Genomic DNA, 19909 nt, shown 5'->3' with positions numbered 1-19909 from the left:
TCCATTACACCTCCTCCATACAGCCTGCTCGAATGGCTGCTGGAGTGCAAAAACAGGGGAGGCTTGACCAGCCCAGGCAAGTTAGTAACTCCTTAGTAACCTGCATGCTTGAAGGAACGTTGTCCATGGGGTTGTGATGGGCCAAAAACCTGCATAGGATGAAAGCTCCAGGGCCCCCTCTCTGGTTGCCAGAGGCCCAGCACTGCTTTCTGAGGGCGGCGTATAGGACGAACTTTGCCCCGTAATGTCAGCTTCAGTGGCCAAAGTGGGGGATGGCACATCCCAGACAGGAGCTCAGCAGGCACAGTTGCATCCCACCCACTCCTTCGCTGGAGACCACTAATAAGGTGCAAAGGGATCTGGAGCTAACATTGCCGCAATTCCTCTCTGTGTTTTCTTGGCCCTCCCATGTCACTACTGCTGCTCATACCAGCACATTTTCTCTTTTTCCCCTTGGATTAGGTACAGTGCTAAAGGATTTAACTTAAAATATTTTTGGGGGGTGTGCTTGGAGGCTGCACTTCAAAATTCACCACTGTAGCACAAAGCACCACTGAGTGCAATGGAATCACCTCCCAGACCTGTGTATATGGGATTGCAGGCTTAGGGTAAAAGGCTATACATGCTTAGACAGATAAAAGTCCCAGAAATGCCAGCACGCCCCAATAGACATGCAGACAGGTTGAGTGATAGTCTGAGCTGGAGTCCATTTTTCCTATCTAAACATGCATAAAAGAGCTCTTCTGTGCGTCTTCTAACATACAGTGGTGAAACAACCAGCTTCTTGACTCTGCTGAAAGCCATTAGGGATTGTATATGATTTCCTGACTGATAGTAAAATCTTTTGTTATGAATGATTTATCTTGATCACATGATGCAGCTCTGGTATATATGTAGCGACTGCTCACCAGTCTTGGCAGGTGATTCAACTGCCAGGAAGAAAAATTGCATGACCGTGGAAAAGCTTACAGGTATTACCCTATTCATACAGCATTATGCTAGAAAAGGGGATTGTTTAAATAGCTGTTGTTTCTGGTTAGGATCTTCCAGACTCCTTTGTAGTGTTTGAAACCCCCCCCCCCCTAAGTAAATGGGCTCCTATTTTTAATGGGTGATTGCTTTTTAAACACAACACAAAATAGGAATGGAAGGGTGCTGCATTCTGCCTCACAGAACTTGATCCCTTTGATCTTTGTCATTGCCAGACCACAACCTCTGTACCATTTTGCTTCTTTTTATGCCAAATTGAGACTCTCAGTATTTATCAGAATATGACTGTCATGGCTTCATGAGTAAGGCATACATTGAAGTGGATCAGTGTGGGAAAGTATGACTAAAGCGTGAAATCAAGGACCTTGGAGCACTTAAACATTTTGAGTGAATTTTGCTGTTCTGTGAACTTTTTGCCATCCATGTATGTCTTTCTGCTTTTCTAGAATCTTGCACACCTTTCTTCTAATTATTTTTTTTTCCAAATTCAGTGCAAAATCTAGAAGCCTGAAGCCACAATTGCAAACTGGCTCTGGGTACAGCCCGGAGACAAAGGAAGGGGTGGTAAGGTGATGCTTTGGAAAAGACAGGGTTTGTCCTTGCCCACTGTTTCCAGTGGCAGTGGCTCCCATGCCCAGGTTTATTCTAAGCATTGATTATCCAGTGCAGTCCCCACATCTGTAATATGTGAATTTTTCTAATTGCATACAATGGAAAGATTAAAGGGCACAAATGCAGTTTTCACTGATTTTTTAATAACTGCAAAAAATGTGTCTAGCTACACATTAGAATATACCCTGTGAAATCCAAGCTGCTAGAAAGGGATAGAAACTCATTCTCATGCATGCACTCAGCATGCTTATCCCTTGACATCATTGAGGAAACATCTCCAGAGTGATTCAGACATTTTCAGTAGCCACCCATTTCTTCCTCAGTGGTAGTGGCAAATTCAAGCCAACTCATTCAGCTTCTCTCACTTTTTAGGAGACACTGTCTTTGGGTTTTGGAGTCTAAACCCTTGTGGCCCACTTCTTGTGCAACAGTGTTAAGATTGCTGCTCTTCATAATTTATAAAGCATTTTAATTTACTGAGTGATACACCCAGTTTAAAAGGGAAACTTGCAATCTATAATTAAAAGCCTATAATTATAAGTCTTGAGGCTGTATATGGGGGAGAGAGTTCCGCATTTCTAAGAATAATAATGTGGCTGTATAGTATGCGAAGTATGCCCCTTTGTCAAGAGTTTTGCATAGTCACACACCAAATATTTGCCACACTTGCATGTTTAAAGCACACATGGCAGTTTGAACAACAACAGAGAGAGAGAGAGACCATTTCCCAGTGACAAAATAATCTGATTTCCATGCAAAGGATGGTCTAAGCCGGGAAGCACCATCTGGTTCCTGTGTAGCAATAGAAGAAATGCACATTTCTTGCATTAAAAGAAGTTCTAGGAAGGCACCCTGAATTCTCAGGGAAGACAGACAACTGCACCCCTAGACCTCTAAGCAAACCTAATGGGACCTCTCCCTGCCATTGTGGCAGGTACAGAAAGAAATGTATTTCCACTCTCTTTGTTCTTTATTGTCCAAGTTCCTTTTAGGAGAAGTGTGGGCTTTCCCTAAGTCTTTACCTGCAGAAAAACTTACGGTAAGGAAAACTTACACATATTTACCTAATGGAATATCGAGTGCCAAGCCAATATTTTATCTTTGGCCTTTATTACTTCAAATAAACCAGGCAGAATTGCTGCAAAGCCTGCCAAGATTGATGGAGTAGGAGAGGTGACTAGGTCTGCAGGTGAAGCTTTTATGAGGATGCCTGCACTGGTATAGTAAAATAAACAGCTACAAAAGTTGACAGTGAATTAGAAGCAAGTTCTGTTGCATACTTCCTGGTCAGTGTGTATAAGCCTATGTTCTCCATTGATCAGATATTTTGCACAAGGATCAATATATGTATTATTCACCACCTTTACCTGAATATATTCATCTAAGATCAAATGCATTGTTAAAAATTAAATATATATGCATATATTGTGCAGATACAAAATACATGGGAGGAAATGGAGCCTAAAGATGAAATTGCCATTGTTGGGGTAGGATGCCATTTTCCTGGAGGTAAGTTTCCATAGCAGAAAGTTCAAGGGCAAGTATCCAGTGCAATGAAGTGGTTAGAGTGTTGGACTTGGGTTATGAGATATCCAGGTTCTGGTCCTCACTCCACCACAAAGCTCACTTGGTAACTTTGGGCCAGTCACTGACTCTTAGCTTAATCTACCTCTTAGGGTTGTTGTGAGGAGAAGATTGAAAGGAGAAGGAGCATTATGCAAGCTAACTTGGGTTCCTTTGAGGAAAAAGGCAGAAAGTAAATATAAATAAATAAAACAGGAATTATAATTAGTCAGAAATATAGGTTGGAAAGGGCTTCTGACTTGCAGTCCCTTTTCTATTTAAAGTTCTAAAGTAATTTCCGACGCCCCTTGCTTCATCAACTACCCTCCCATCTTCCTTTAGGCAATCCTGTTACTTGCATTCACAGTGATGAGCTTTCACTGGGGAAAGAAGAAACAATGGCCTGTTTCCTGACCCATCCCCTTTGTGTCAGCTGCATGCCACGTGATTTGCCTATTTACCCTTTGGTGTTGTCTGAACCCAGCAAGGTGCAAGGCAGGGGGAGGCTTCCAAACTACTCCAGAGCCCTAGGACAAGCCATGAATCCTGGGGAGGTTTCAAAGTCACCCCCTCCATGCACCTCACTGTGCTACAAGGGGAATTAGGCGGACGGTACTGTGTGTGGTCAGCTTCTGCGAGCATGGGAAAAGATCCACTGTGGCTTCTTTTCCTTGGCCCTTGTGTGAACCCAGCCAATGATTGCCTTTGCATGACTCAACAATCCTGGGATGGGCCTTTCAGGTACTTTTGGGCTGCCTGGACAATTCATGGCTTGCAGTAGGGTTGTTTTACCCATGGTGGGTTGTTGTGTCATCTGAACCTGGATGACATGATTCATTGTGGATCAAGCACTATTGCAAGTGAGCTCTTTGGCGAGAGTGGGGGGAAATCCCTGCCAAGCACCTGCCAGGCAGTACCTGTGGGTTGCCCAGGTTGAGAGAAGGTGGCTTGCTATTCACAATGGGCCATGCCTTGAACCCTTTGTGGAGCCTCCAGAATTTAACCCACACTGCATGGCTTCTGCCGCAGTGTGCGTTAATGTGTCAGCCAAACCTGCCCAGTGCCTCATGCTCTGAAAGTACGTGAGCACTGATGCAGATATGACCAATTGGAGTAGGGAGCCCTGGGAGGAAGGGAGTTTGGAGGCTTACTGGCAAAGTTTGGAAGGGAAGACTTGTCTTTTTATTCCTCCAATGACACCATCAGCACATCATTTTCAGGGTAAATTAAAAAATAGTCCTGCAAGCCCAGTTCCAAGTCTGAGTGGGAGAGTTTAATTAAACAAAGGACTTGTAGCCTTGAACTTACAAGTTAATGTTGCACATGCAGGAATACTAAATGGTTGAACACTGGAAAGCAAGGTCAGAAGGGGACTGAGCAAGACTTGTTGTTTAATATATCTGACTGTCAGCTTTTAAAAAAGGAAATTAAAAATACCAAATAAGATTTCCCCCTTTCCCCCTCATTGCCAGTACTGATGTAAGAGCGAATAAATGTTTAAATCTTGTTACAGGAGAAGGAATTGACAATTTCTGGAAAGTACTGATTGAAGGCAGAAACTGTACTGTGGACATACCTCCAGAAAGATTTAACATCAAGAAGTGGTATGATTCGGACACTAACAAACCAGGAAAAATATTCACAAGACATGCGGCTCTTCTTGATGAGTAAGTCTTTGCATTCATATTCAAAAATCATGTTGGATGAGGGATGTCAAATCCTTTTTGAGTCAGGAACCAAATTCCAGTTTTAGAAGAACATTGAGGGCTGCATTGCAGGAGTTGGTGGGGCTGCGTTCATAGGGAATGGCAAGGATAGAGACAGCCATGTGGACAGGCCAGAGGTAATTCTTCCTAATTTGGACATTTTCCTGCCACGCATACTAAGTCACAGCTAGAAATGATATAGCTTGGTCATTTCATCCCTACTCATTCATATTCCTTAGGCACAGACATTTTTCAAAATGTTCCTTTCAGATTCAACAGATTTGACAACAAGCTGTTTGGTATTAATGATATGGAAGCAGACCGTATGGATCCCCAGCAGAAACTTCTACTGGAGTGCGCCTACAAAGCTCTGGAGGATGCAGGAATCCCCACAGAGGAAATTGGTGGCACCAGAACTGGGGTCTTCGTTGGTGAGTTAATCTCAATTAGTTAAATCTGATTTACATGATTGCATAATTATCATGCTTTGAGAATTATAAAAACACTTTTCCTTTATGTTTTAGCTATTCAGAGTCATTAGATGGTCGAAGCATTGGATGTAATAGGTTCTAACACCATGTCTGACATGGTGATGGGTGAATTCCCCTTAGCTCAATTCAGTCAGCACTGGGTTCAGTCAGCACTGGGTTCACCAAATTAAGCTGCTTTCTGAAATCTGGAATCTTGATGTTCTCCTTCCATCCCACAAACCTCCAATTCCAGATTAGATTCTGCTCACATTTGTGATCTTCTAATGTGCATGATTGAGTCTAATCTCGTCCCCTATAAAACTTACCCAGTCCTCTGCAACCTGTCCATTTGCCCCTTTCAGAACATGGAAGAGGGTAAAATGAAGTTAAATAATTTTACTGACTTAGTGACTTAAAGCAGCTTTCCCTAATCTGGTGCTGTCTGGACGTCTCAGAGTATATTTCCCAGAGCGCTTGCCACTCTTTGTGTAAAGCAAGAGAAGCCAGGGCATAGGAGAAGGAAAGGCTAATCCTTGTCCTATGTGCCATTTCCTCCCTGAAAATCGACTCCCCACCTATGTGTCCTGATTTGTTTGTTTATTTGTCATTGGGCCATATAGCACCACTGACAGGGAAGGAAAATAATGGGGAAAGGATTAAATCTCTTGTTTTCCCACATGATTCCTACTTTTTGCAAAGAGTTTAGTCAGCTGCAAGGACATGACCTAAACCTGTGCCTAGAGCACAAATGTGTGGCCTACCAACATCATCTGGGAAGCTGTAAGAGTCTTCAGCATCTGAGTACCAAGGTTCCCTCACCTCAGTGCTTGGATTCTGCAGGCTGAGTCCCTGCCCTGCCCTCTTGCAGTCTCCAGATCACTACTGGGCCTTGGAGAGGGAAAAAGGAGGTTTCTCTGGGTGAGAAGGGCAGCAGGCTGGGGCCACAGGCACCCACCAGTTCCAGTCTGCAGCTCAGCCTCCTTCCCTCCACCTTGCTGGCCCTACAACTGGACAGCCAAAAAGAGCTGTCTGGAGAAAATGCTCAGTGCAAGGTGCAGCAGCAACAGGGCTCATGGCCTCCATTCTTCATTCCTGGTGTAGGATGCGTATGCAGACCTCAGTTCAGAGGCTTACATGCATCTGTCATGGGGAAAAGAGTACTGCACCTTTAAAAGAACACTTTAGAATATTTCCAGTAGCAAGTCTACTATAAAGAGTGCAATGTATCAAATGCTAACAACATTTGTGTGAATTTGACTTTGCCATCTCATGTGAGCATGAAGATCATCTTGTCTGTTTACAGGTGTGATGAATCATGACCATAAGGTTTTACTCAGCCAGTCAGCAGAAGAAATAACCCATTATGATGGTACAGGGGTAGCAGTGAGCATTGCTGCGAACCGGATTTCATACACATTTAATCTGACTGGACCATCGGTTGCCCTAGACACAGCCTGCTCCTCTTTTTTGTATGCATTGCATTATGCCTTGCATGCAATCAGACAAGGTATGAGATTTCTAAACTAAGGGAGTCTGCTGCAATTTAATATTTCTGGGCCAAATATTCATAGAAGTAAATTTTTACTTCTCCACAAGGGATAGAAATGAGACTTACTTGCTGTTTGTTTATAAAATGATGTATAAAGACATTTACTCAAAGATGGAATATAGTGTTGAAGCATGCCGTTCATATCCTACGTCAGTTTGAACAAAACAAGACAGGGTTCACACCTCCCCGCCTGTCCCAGTCCACTTTGCTTTCCATTCCTGCCCCTTCCCTTGGCTTTCTGTTATTCCACCCACTCCCTGGAGAGTCGTCCTTGAATGCCTGTTGTGACCATGCTCAGTTCTCTTTGGATTGCTCTCCTTCATGATTAACTTTCCTGAAGATTTTTCATATTGCAGATTTTGGGATTCTTTGAAGTCTGCTGATTACTTCCTTTACTTTGGTGGTGATCTTTATTTATCCAAAATGGCATCACCCACTCAAATCAACATTGAAATTCGCTAATAGAGGGAATAAACATAATATTGGAAAGATAATGGTATAAGTGTGTGTGTGTGTAAAATACAGAATGGCTGCAAATTGGAATTAATTTTATTTTACTACAGGTGACTGTGAAGCAGCATTATGTGGTGGCGTGAACTGCATCATAGATCCCCACATATTTGTTTCCCTTTGCAAAGCAAAAATGATCTCCCCAGATGGGATGAGCAAGCCCTTTTCTAAAAAGGCTGATGGCTATGGAAGAGGAGAGGGCTGTGGTGTCCTTTTACTGAAGCCATTAAAAAAGGTACCGCAATGATTAAAGACCCGCAATAATAACTGATGAAAAGTCAGGTCAAAATTACTAAAGAGGTGTTTGGCTTCAGTTGGTCAGTGTTTTCTAAGTCAGCAGCAAAAGGATTGGGGCCTGGGGCCTTCCTGCTTGTGTGACTGCAGGAAGTCCAAGTAGTGGAGCATCTTAGGCTTCGTCTAAAACTTTTTGGACAGTGCAGGACTCCTAAACTGCAGAACGGTCCTCCTAGCAGAAGCCACTTCTGCAGCTAGACCAGTCCCATCTAGACAGCATCTAGAGCAGTGGTTTTCAACCGCTGGTCCACGGACCGGCTTCGGTCTGCAGCATCTCCTGCCGGTCGGTGAAAGAGCCACTGTCAGGGCATCTCATTTGCTGCAGACCAGTGCGGGCTCTCGCTGCAGATTCCTCCCCGTGGAGGGGAGAGGCAGCTCAGTGGGACCCAGCCAGGGTTCGCGCCACGCCGGGTCCGCCCTCGGGGTGGGGACCCAAGATGGGGCCTTTTCCTTCCTCTGCTGTGTTTTCTGCTGGGAAGGGATACACGGAGGCAAGATTGTGCTGAGAGTGTTTTCTCAGCCAGTCCCTGCTGGTGTGTATGAGGCTCTGGGGTGTGGGGGGGTGACATTGTATTTCAATATTTAACATTATGAATATTATTGTATTAAGTAACTTCATTTGATTTGTATTGCTCTGCTGCTAATACTGCATTTGATTTTATATTTGCTATAAGTATAGCCTTAGCTTTTATACTGATTTCGTACTTTGCTATTGTAAATTTTTGAACAAGTATTCTTGAAGCAACAGCAGATTTCACAGTAGCCTTATTTGAATTACATATTGCTCTCTAAAAATTTAAGTTGTATTCGATTACATTTCAATAATTTATTCTTTTATTAGCATTTTTACTGCTCATTTCTGGTTATTTTAGAGAATTTTCATTTTTGGTACTATATTTAAAAACTAATACACAAAATACTTTATTATGTATATAATGCTTTTTATTGCTGCCTCAGCGGTCCCCAAAATAATCTTCCTATTTTTGCTGGTGCCCAGCTGTAAAAAGGTTGAAAACCACTGATCCAGAGGATCATATGATTTTTCAGTGTCTCAGCTCTGACACTGGAAAACATCTCTGGTAGTGGAAGTGCCCTTATGCCTTGCAGCCAGCACCGGAAGAGCCATGCCAGCTGCTTCTCTGAAGTCACCTTGCCCTCCTTTTCCCCTGCTCCAAAGTGCCATGCTCAGGCAGCTGAAATCAGCCATCAAGTTGCCTTGAAGGATGCAAAAAGCACAGGGACAGCTTTCGCCTCCACACTCCTCCCACTGTGCATAGGGTGCTCCTAATCCTCTGGGATAGGAGGGCATCCCCTTAGGATTGTGCCCCAAAGGGACAAAAGTAGAATCATAGAATATTAGAGTTGGAAGGGGCCCTGAAGGTCATTGGGTCCAACTCCCTGCTGTTGCAGGACACCAGTTTACACCATCCCACTCAGATGACTGTCCAGTCTCTAGTGAGGGAGAGCCCACCACCATTCCAGGCAGCTTGTTCCACTGTCATATGGCTCTGACAGTGAGGAAGCTTTTCCTGATATGCAGCCTGAATCTAGGTTGTCGCACCTTGAATTGATTATTCCGTGTCCTACATTCTGGCATCAGCAAGAAGAGATCTTGACCTTTCTCTTTGTGACAGCCTTTGAGGTTCTTTTAGAGGGATATCATGTCCCCCCCTCAGTCTTCTCTTCTCAAGGCAGAACATGCCCATTTCTCTCACATTGTCATAATTTCATTTTGCTAGTTTTTATGAGAAACACATGTATTCATTAAATGGACTAAATAGTCACTGGTGTGCTTTCAAATCACAAGAATTGTAAGAATCTCGCAACCTATAAACAGCCTAGAACTACAAGTACAAGGCAACAGTGGGTTCAGTCCACTGAAAACCCCGAGAGCATGCAGTCACATTGACTTTTCCTATGTAAAAAGCATGTTATTGGGTGATGCAGGCTAATTAGGGAGCTAATCCAGGTATTCTCCACTGGGAGTGAATTACCTGATGTGGGTTGCATCATCTTGACCCCCTGCATACATCTCACTGTCCCAGGTCCTGTTGCAGTAAAGGACAGGCTACAAGAATGGTCCTCTAGTGTTTTGTCATGTTGAGCATCCAGAGATGCTCTAGGAATGAGGCTTCTATTTTGTATTTATTTAACCCCTGTACCACTGAATAGTATTTAGTACCTTTGCTATTTTTTTTCATGCCTCGATTAACCCATTTCCATCCAAAACCAGGCACAAGAAGACTTCAACAAAATATGGGGTATCATCTGCACCAGTGCGGTCAACCAGGTTGGAAGATACGTCACTCCGATCACCAAGCCATCTCAGCAGCAACAGGAGAACTTACTGTGTGGCATTTATCCAGCTCATGTTGACCCATCTACTGTTCAGTATGTTGAAGCACATGGCACAGGAACCCCTGTAGGGGACCCTGTTGAGGCAGAGAGCATAGGCAATGCCATTGGCAAAAAGAGGTCTCCGAATCTGCCTCCTCTCAAGATTGGGTCTGTCAAAGGGAACATTGGACACACTGAATCAGCTGCTGGGGCAGCAGGAATAATCAAGGTTCTTCTCATGATGCACCATGGAAAGATTGTGCCGTCCTTGCACTATTCAGAAAGCAATAGCAGCATCAGTACAGAGAAGCTAAACCTCTCCATCCCAACAACAGTGGAAAAGTGGGATGAGTCCCATGAATTTGGCAGAGTAGCTGGGATCAACTGTTTTGGATTTGGAGGCACCAATGCTCATGTGGTTGTCAGACAGGCAAAGCAAACCCAGCTTCTCCCTTCAGTCCACAGGCCCGTCGAGCTCTTTGTAATCTCTGCAGCTTCAGGTAATTCTCTCAAACTATCAATGGAAGACACAGCTAGATATTTAAATACAGGTGGCTCAGCAACACTCCCAAATCTGGCCTACACATCTGCATGTAGAAGAAGCCACATAAAGTACAAATACAGGCAAGCATTTGTGGTGTCCTCTCTGCAGCGCTTAGAACAACAACTTCTTTCTGCAGCTGAAACAGAAACGGTTCCATCAAAGAAACCTATACAGCTGATTTTTGTGTTCCCTGGAAATGGCCTGAAGTTGAAAGGGATATTTAGGACCTTGCTGAAATCTGAGCCAGTGTTTAGAGACAAATGTAAAGAAATAGAACAACTCTTTCAGAAATATTCCTCCAATGGCATTTTAGAATTAAGTGAAAGCGAACATGTGGATCTGTCAAATCCTGAGATAGCCCAGCCCCTGCTCTTCACACTGCAGGTGGCCTTGGTTACTCTTCTGCAGTACTGGGGGATAAAGCCGATTGCAGCGGTTGGCCATTCGGTTGGTGAGGCGGCGGCTGCCCATTGCGCTGGCCTGCTTTCCCTGGAAGATGCTGTCAAAGTCGTCCATCACAGGAGCCGGCTTCAGGCTAAGGTCTCTGGAGGCAAAATGCTGGTGGTTGGGAACATCCCTGTTGAAGAAGTGTCCGTGGCCCTGAGTGCATATTCAGGAAAAGTCTGTGTGGCGGCATTCAACAGTCCTCAGTCTTGCACACTGTCAGGAGATGAAGAGGCTATCAGTGCTGCTCAGAAGCATCTAGCAGAAAACTTTAAGAAAAGAAATATCTTTCTTCATCTTTTAAATGTGCCAGTTGCATATCACAGCCACATGATGGAGCCAGTGCTGCAAGAGATAAAAGAATATCTCACAGAACTGAAAAAGGGGAAGCCAGAAATCGACCTCATTTCTACAGCAACAGGGAAAGCTGCTTCAGAAGATGATTTTGTCACAGGGACCTACTGGGCCAGGCAGGTGCGGGACCCTGTTTCTTTTGCAGAGGCCATACGGACTTCAGTGAAAGGCAAGGAAAATGCCTTGTTTGTAGAAATCGGGCCCCAGAGAGCATTGCAGAGATACATAAATGAAATATTAGGGACTCAGGTTAAAGTGTTTTCCTCCATGCAAGTTGACAAAGAGTATGAGGCGCTTTTTACACTTATGAAAGGCCTTTTTGAACTGGGATTCAATCTGGATTGGCAACACCTATATGAGGGATATCAGGGACCACCAGCAGACTATCCCAGATATTGTTTCGATCATAAGAGGCCTGGGCACACTATTAAATTCATCCAACAGCAAAAGCAAGAAGCTGCAAGTTTAAACCATCCTCTCATTCCCAAGGGTAACCATGGCAATACAGAATTCAAGAATTGTATATCTCATTCAGCAACTGCATATCTGTATGAGCACAAGCACAAAGGGATTGTTCTGGTTCCGGGTGCCTATTTTGCGCAACTCGCTTTGGCAGCTGTGATGGAAGTCTCAAAAACAAAAGTGCCCTTAACATTGTGGCAGCTGAACATCAAATTTACCTCACCTTGTGTTTTAAGTAAAGATTCTCATGATCTGGATGTGAAAATGGAATTGCAAGAAGAAGCTGCAGCTTTCAAAATACTGTCCCCATCAGGTGCCATTCATGCCTCTGGCCAAGTCACGAAGAACACAGAACTTTCTCTTGAAGAAACGAGCATTTCCTATAAGGACATTTTTCTTCGGTGTAAATCTGTCATAAGCAGAGATGAATTATATGAAATACTGTCTGCTAGTGGATTTCAGTATGGTCCGGTGTTCAAGCAGCTCAGTGATGTCTTTTATTGTGAAGAGCTGAAAGAAGCAATTACCACCATGAATGTGAAGAAGCAGACCACAGAAGAAATGCACAGGTTTGTTATCCATCCTGTTCTCTTAGACTGTTTCCTACAAATGACAATAGTTATGATCGCAAAATCAGCCTTCAAAAATACTATCGGATTTCCTTCTGGAATAGGCAGCCTTGTGATTGTTCGACCCTTGGAAGAGGAAATGATGCTATATATGAAGATCAGCAAAGTTGCTGACAACTACTTAGAGTTTTGTGGATGCTTCACAGATAAACATGGCTCTGTCTTGGTTGAGATGAAGCATGTTCAGATAACTTTTGTGAAGGAAACTTCCATGAGAGAAAATGGTTTATTATTTCAAAGTAAATGGAAGGAGATTAACCTCTCCCAGAACTCAAGAGAAGCACCTATTGTTGCAGTGTTTGCTGATAAAATTGGAGTATCTCAGCAGCTCAAAAAACATTTGCATAAAAATTCTAGGTTTTTAATGTATGAAGACTGGGAAAAATTGCTGGAATCCAGGAGCCCAGAATCAGCTGCACAGGACAAAGTTAAGTTAGAGGTGATGAACTACAGTGATGTTTTGTTTATGTGGGGAATTCAAAGACTGACTGAAGAAAACTCAGATGTTGTTGCAAGTTTAGCAAAGTGCTGTGAAGCTTTCCGACAACTGGTTATTACTTTGAAAGAAAGGAACAGTCGTTGCTCCATCACAATAATCACGTACAGGACAACAGACAGGAGCGTGGACCACATCAACCCTGGCTTTGCCTTGTATGGCATGGCCCGGGCCTGCATGCTTGAAGCTACTAACATCACTTTTCAGATGATTGATACCAGCTCAACAAGTGCCATGGACATCCTGGCCTTAGCAGATGTTTTGGTTGGGTATGATGCTCTACTTTATCCTGAAGTCTGGATTAATCAGGGGAGAATTTACACTTCTGAAGTCAGGCAGACGCAGACTGACAGTATATGTTCCAGTGTAACTTCTCAGATCTCTCAGGTCTCTGAACTGTTTGCTGTTTATACTTCCGAGCCTTATGAAGTACAAGATTTGTTTGCTGAGCTGGTTGATGATATCAATACTCCTCTTGATAACTACAGTGTAGAAGTGCAAATTGAAAAAATAAGTATTCATTCTGAAGACTATTTTTCCATTAGCCTTTCCAGTTGGAACTTTGGAAACACATTATATTGGAATTCACAGACAATTGGCAAATACAGGCTCTTGGCTCTGGATTGTAGTGGGACTGTAATTGCAACAGGTTGTAAAGTAAAAAAGTTCAGTGTGGGAGACCGCATTGTTTCATGCTACCCAGTCGTTGCAGCTTCAAGACTCAAGCTCCCAGAGTCAGTCTGCCTTAACACACAGAAATTTCCATGCTTTGAAAAAGTACCATATGTATCCTTTTTCAGGATCGCATGGGAAATTTTGCATCAGACTTTACCAAAGATGAAACAGAATGAATGTTTAGGTATCATTTCTACTCATCCAGAATCAGTTTTGTGCAAAGTGCTTGCACACTCAGCTCATGAAGGAGGCTGCAAAACTAAAATTGCAATACTTGACGAAAGCCTGGAAGAATGTGTAGCTCACTGCAGTAGCCTTGTTTTCCTGCCTCCTCTGGAAAGAATACCCAAGGATGTTTTAGCACGACTTTCGCATCTCCAGCATGTAGTGGTAATACTTGGCAATTGCAATTCTGAATGCCTGAGCTCTCTCCTTGGAAATGGCCCTGAACATTTTCAAATTCATGTTCTAAATCTTGCCACCATTTTTCAGAAAGCATCTCTGAAGCAGTCCCACAAACTTTTCTCAAGATGGATGAAATCAGTGCAGCTCAAGCAGTTTAAGAATGTACCTTGTTTGCCCTTTCAGCAGAGACAGAATGATGCAATGTCATCCTATTTTACCTGCAAGTCTGTCCCATTTGTTGCCCTGAAAGGTGGCAAGCATGACAGCTGTATTTCGGATATTGCAGTGTACAAGGCAAAGAAACTGTTCAAGCAAAAAGCTGTTTACATTGTCACTGGGGGGCTAACAGGGCTTGGCTTTGAAACTGTGAAATTTATTGCTCAGAATGGAGGGGGCTGCATTGTCATTCTTTCCCGGAGAAAGCCTAATGCTGAAATGCAAAAAGAGATTTGTAATGTGCAGAATCAGAATAAACAGAGCATGATAGTCAGTGTGCAGTGCAATGTAATCTCTAAGTCTGATGTTGAGAATTCTATCAAGTCAATCAGCAAAACCTTTCCAAAGTGCCCAATCAAAGGTATATTCCACAGTGCTGTGGTTTTCCATGATGCAACCATTGAAGCCTTGAATCGTGCTACATTTGAGGAAGTCTTAAGCGCAAAGGTTGCTGGAGCCCTCAATCTTCACCATGCTACTCAAGGGCTGAATCTTGACTATTTTGTATGCTATTCATCAGTTTCTTCCTTTCTTGGAAATGCAATGCAAGCAAACTATGCTGCTGCCAATTCCTTCTTGGAACATTTCTGCCATTACAGGAGAAACTGTGGACTGGCAGGACAATCCATCAGTTGGGGTGCCTTGAATCTTGGAGTACTGCAAAATCAAAGTGGCATTCAAAATCTTTTGGAATCAAAGGGCATAGCAATTCTGCAGGTGAATGAAATTCATGAGTATCTTAAAACAAGCCTGACTCTGAATAATCCACAGCAAGTTGTGGTCAAGCTCAACATTAAATCTTTGATCACTCATTACTTTTCTCGAAATCCAGCACTGAGGAGTCGCATGCGTCCAGTCCTTGACGAAGCCATAGGACATGGTCTTGAACTGCCTGTAAATAATGTAAGCAATGATTTGGATCCCATAAAAGCAGACGACTATGTCATGTCATTGGTGAGCGAACTCAGTGGTGCAGACTCAAGTGATATTGCCATGAACAAACCCCTTGTATCTCTCGGCATAGATTCTATGTTAGCTATGACTATACAGAATCGCATTTTTCAGGAGCAAAATATTGATGTACCACTTGTAAAATTACTTGATCCCGAGACTACAGTTCTGAGTTTAGCATCCCTTTTAGAAGAATCTTTTGAAGAGAGACCACCCAAGAGGAAATCCTTAAAAGAACCTCCTCAAAAAGACCATAAGGAGAGACAGAATACTGGAGGAGATAAATGGAGTACATATTTGTAGTTACTATGTGGACCACCTGTGCCATTTTGAGAACTCTAAAGTATAGCAATGTGTGTGTAACTAATTTGCTAAGTTAAATAGTTGGAACTTGTGATGCTGGCAAAGTTCTGCTGAACTAGGCTCACAGAGAAACATAATGGGTGCACAAATGGCCATCTGCAATGAGAAACCCTGAATTCCTTTCCAATTAGAAATCAGAGAAGAATTCCTGACTTCCCTCCTACTTCCACCAACTCTGTACCGCCCCAGAGTCTTCCCTGGCAGCTCTATATCCTCCAATTTATTTTGGAATGACAAGTCTTATAAGGAGAATTATTAAGATTTCAAACACTGATGATCTTACTGGTTTTTAAAAATAATGCATTGATTCTATAATATGGTAAGATACCTCTTGGAATACATTTCCAGGTAATGGGGATCATCTCCAACTGAGTAACAAGCCTCCTTCTCTTCCTCCTTATCTGTGATGTGGTCCTGAGCACACATGGGAGAAATTCATGTTAAATCATTGAGAATTATTTTCAAGTAAATAAATTTAGTATCGGACTAAATTTTTGTCCAACTTAAAATGTAACTGAAATTACTGTTACTGGATTGAAAAGATACCTAAATATTAAGTTTGATACAGATGCATTTAGTACAGTAATCAGTACAGAATAATAAAGTTCATTGTATATATTCATTTTTAATGCAGAGATATAAGTAATATACTACAAAAATAACTAAACTTGAAAGTCATTACAATTCTATGTAACCAATGCTTTTGTTAAACTTATAAATGTGAAATGTTGCTTTATTTGTTTGAAAGATACCTGGTTTTCAGGCAAATATTAATAGAAACAAATTTCCAGCCATGATCCAGCTTTTATTATGTTTAAGCTTTCAGTGCAATGTAAACCTACTCCAATCCAACAAACATTTATATTACTTACACAGAATGGGACTTACTCCAACTAAAAATACATACAACTTGACTGTATGTGTTATACTTCTTCTGAAACTAATGAGATTAAAGATGATCTTTAATATCCAGATCCTTATGAATAACAGATTATAGTAATACAATATATAATTTTGAATACATAAGCTCAGATTTTTTTGATACTTAATTGTTTTACAACACATCCCTCCTCTACTTTTTGTAACAAGAAAAATGCTTCTACCAGAAGAAAATTAAGACCCTTTCCATTTGGCTCTCCTCCTTCCATGACTGTGTCCTGCAGTTTTCATTCTACATTATTAAGTGACATCATAATGTAACAGTGGAAATTTGTTGATCTTCCATGTTCTCTGTGCCTTGCCCCTTTTGTATCTTGTCTTTTGTACTATAAGACATTTTTAAATTGTAAGCTGCCTCAAATGTGTTGACAGGAAGCCTTTTCCTGAAAGTGATGAGTAATAAATATATGAAAAATAGTTAAAAGCATTCTCTTCCTCTGACACTCTATATCTATAGACAGAGCTGTAGTTAGATAAATAAGTAGATATACAGATCTAGGGGACAATCCAGTTGGGATACTCAGAACCCTCTGGGCTTGGAGGATTATGTGCATGCTGCGCAGGGGTGCCGCGGAACTGTTTGCCTGCACGTTCCTCCTGCCCTGCAAGATGCTCAGGCAGCCAGTTCTCTGGAGCTGGGACTGTGGTGGCCTCTGGAAAAATCCCGTGGTCTTCAGGATGCTGCTGAGTGGCCCCAGGATTATGTTTCTCAGTAGATATCTAGAATTAGATATCTCCAGGGGTCAAGCTGTTGTGAGCTAAGCATCCCCTCCCAAACAAGACAAGCACTTCAGCAATTATTGAAAGAGTCTTTATTCCATACAGCAACAATGTATTTACAAGCCTTGAAACTCGCACTGCAGCTGGAAAGTTGACCGCTCGCTCTGACCATATCCACCCAAAGCTCTGTTTTTGAACCCTTTGGGGCCAGTCCCTGGAGAGGGGCATGCTATGAAAACGGGCAGGCTGACTCTCTTCCCATCGAGCCCCTAATTGGTCCAGCCGGTGAGTGCGTCGATGGGCCCTTGCATCCATGTCTCCAGGGGTGTCAAGTTCTCCTCCCGAGAACCCTTCCCCAGCCTGTTCTCCGCCGGCTTCTTTCCCACAGTGAGGAGTGGGAGGGGGCTCAGTGGTTGTCCTTGAGGTGCTTTGATCCAGAGCTGGCTCGGGCTGGCTTACCAGGAGAGTATGGGCCACCGGGGCCTCGCTAGTCTCAGTGTCAGAGTGAGAACTCTGAGCCACAGCTGGTTCAGCTATCCACTCCCCCTCCTCCAAGTTTAAGCCACCATTCCCACCAAAGCCCCCCGTCTCTTGTGCGCACCTGGGAATTTCATCTGAGCAAGCGCGCACAACAGCTCGGGACTGTCCACAAGCCCCATCCTCACTTGCCCCACTGCTGCATCCACAATGCAAAGCCTTCCCTCAAACCCAGCCTATCTACATTCCAAGGGGAACAGCTGACACATGCTCCCTCCAAAACGTCATTCCCAGCATGACACTTTGCTCCATCCCTGACATAAGTGCCCATGTGCCCAGGCAAGGTGCACATGGAAAAGGACGTGGATATCAACTACCAAACACCCAGCCTTTTTTTCCAAAGCACTGCCGCCCCCCAAGCTCCTCCTCAGTAGTTCTCCCTGGAGAGAACCTGATCTGCTACCAAGTCGCTCTGATGCTTCCACAATGGAGGAAGATGTGTTTTGCTGCAGCTGCCTCTTTCTTGTGGGTGATGGGGGAGAAGGGGTGGGGGACAGGAAGTTCCAAGTGGTTTATGGACAACCAAAGGAAGCAAAATTGCTCTAGAGAACAAATTACGAGATTAGAAAGGACAACCGAATAGAGGCAGAGCTTGTAGCTCTACCTTCCACCAAAGAGACAAATTCCAAGTCAGGTCAGCCACACATTTCAAACACATCAAGTTGTTCGACAGATTTAACAGATTTAACTTTGGACACTGGTCTACCAGAAGAGCTATTTTTCTATCACTTAGTTCACTTCTCCCATGCCAAAGTCATATGACTGATTTAATTGCTGCAGAATATGTATGAGAGGATGCAAACAAATTGTACTGTCTTTCAGCCATTCTACCATCCCCTCTATGCTGTTTAAAATGACATTTTTTCTCTCTGCTTTTCAACTATGCCCACTGCATATCTTCTGAGATGAAAAAAGATTTGCTATCTTTGGAATAGCTCCTCAAGCAGACACTCCTGCCTTACACTACAGCCAGGATGCCATTTGATAAAAACCACAGCAATGTAGCACCTTCAGCATCCTTGACAAGACACTGCCCAAACAATTAAACTGAGATTATGCAAGAAAGAATTGGCACAAATGAAGCTCTAGAAACAGGACTAATTAACTCTTTCGAAGCTATACCAAACTGCGAACAAGAAGAAATACTGAGATGACTAGATGAATTGAACCAAACACTGCTGCTGACTTGAGCAACAGCCGAACCTTTAATTGACTTAATATCTTTGGATCACCAATCTGACAGCAACTCTGCAGAAAGCCATTATAAATTTTCTGAGCCCTGTAATCAAACAACTTCACAAGAAAATAATCTGCACTCTAGCAAGCTATCATGTGCTTCTATCCTAAAACAGCCCATACTGATCCCATTCTATCCTGTTCCAGATAATGACAATTTGTTTCAGCCTGTATTATCTGAGGACCTAGTCCAGAAAAGCAGACAAAGGGAAGTTGCTGTATCAAGAGCACATTCTAACCAAAATCTCCAGCCATGCTCAGAGACAGCAAGCAAACTGGCAGCCTAAGGTTGCTGCCTACAAATGACACTACATTAGGTCTGTATGGTGGGATATCAATTTTGATTTCAGCTGACTTTAAAGGATCCATATGACAAAGGGATTGGTCACACAGTGATTATATCCAGGTAGTCCAGATAGATAGTAAATATCTTGGGCTAATGCTTTGCATCAATGTCTGTCTTCCAACAGGACAGAATCCAAATCTGTGGTTCACTGTCTGGTTCTCTCTGCAAATCCTTCTGGAGAAAGCTGAACATAGAAACAGCCAGTCAGAAGAAGTCTCCCCGGCCATCTAGTCTGACCCCCCAGCTCCAGCCAGCTCCATTCATGACACGCCTACCATGTGCATGTCTAGCCTATCCTTGAACACCATCACCTATGGAGCTTCAACCGCAAACATTACCAAATGCAAATATCCTACTTGCTGGTGATTTCAGCACCCGAATTGGCAAAGATATTAGCTGCTATGTTAGGGAGACACAGTTTATCCCTGAGGATGCCCTGGCCCTCCATGGACAAATTATTAAATAAACAAGGGGTGGCCCTACTGAGCCTGACTTTTAAGTATGGGCTGTGCAGTCTCCATGGCTCCAACTTTAACAGATATAATAGGCATTATACTTTTC

General features: G+C 43.0%; 1 protein-coding gene across 1 annotated transcript; it reads left to right on the top strand.

Annotated features, from left to right (window-relative positions):
- The first annotated feature begins 3056 nt into the window (after positions 1-3056).
- Positions 3057-18920, top strand: LOC123020829 (highly reducing polyketide synthase PKS6-like). The gene is made up of 7 exons (XM_044425016.1): positions 3057-3111; positions 4679-4832; positions 5142-5302; positions 6645-6848; positions 7454-7635; positions 9928-15379; positions 18850-18920. Exons 1-7 carry the CDS (start codon positions 3057-3059, stop codon positions 18918-18920), a joined length of 6279 nt encoding a protein of 2092 aa, XP_044280951.1.
- Positions 18921-19909: the final 989 nt, after the last annotated feature.

The sequence above is a fragment of the Varanus komodoensis genome, unplaced genomic scaffold (assembly GCF_004798865.1).
Source record: "Varanus komodoensis strain SLA01 unplaced genomic scaffold, ASM479886v1 scaffold15, whole genome shotgun sequence".
Lineage (NCBI taxonomy): Eukaryota > Metazoa > Chordata > Lepidosauria > Squamata > Varanidae > Varanus > Varanus komodoensis.
The sequence above is the reverse complement of the archived record's forward strand: the minus strand, read 5'-3'. Positions and strand labels throughout refer to the sequence as shown.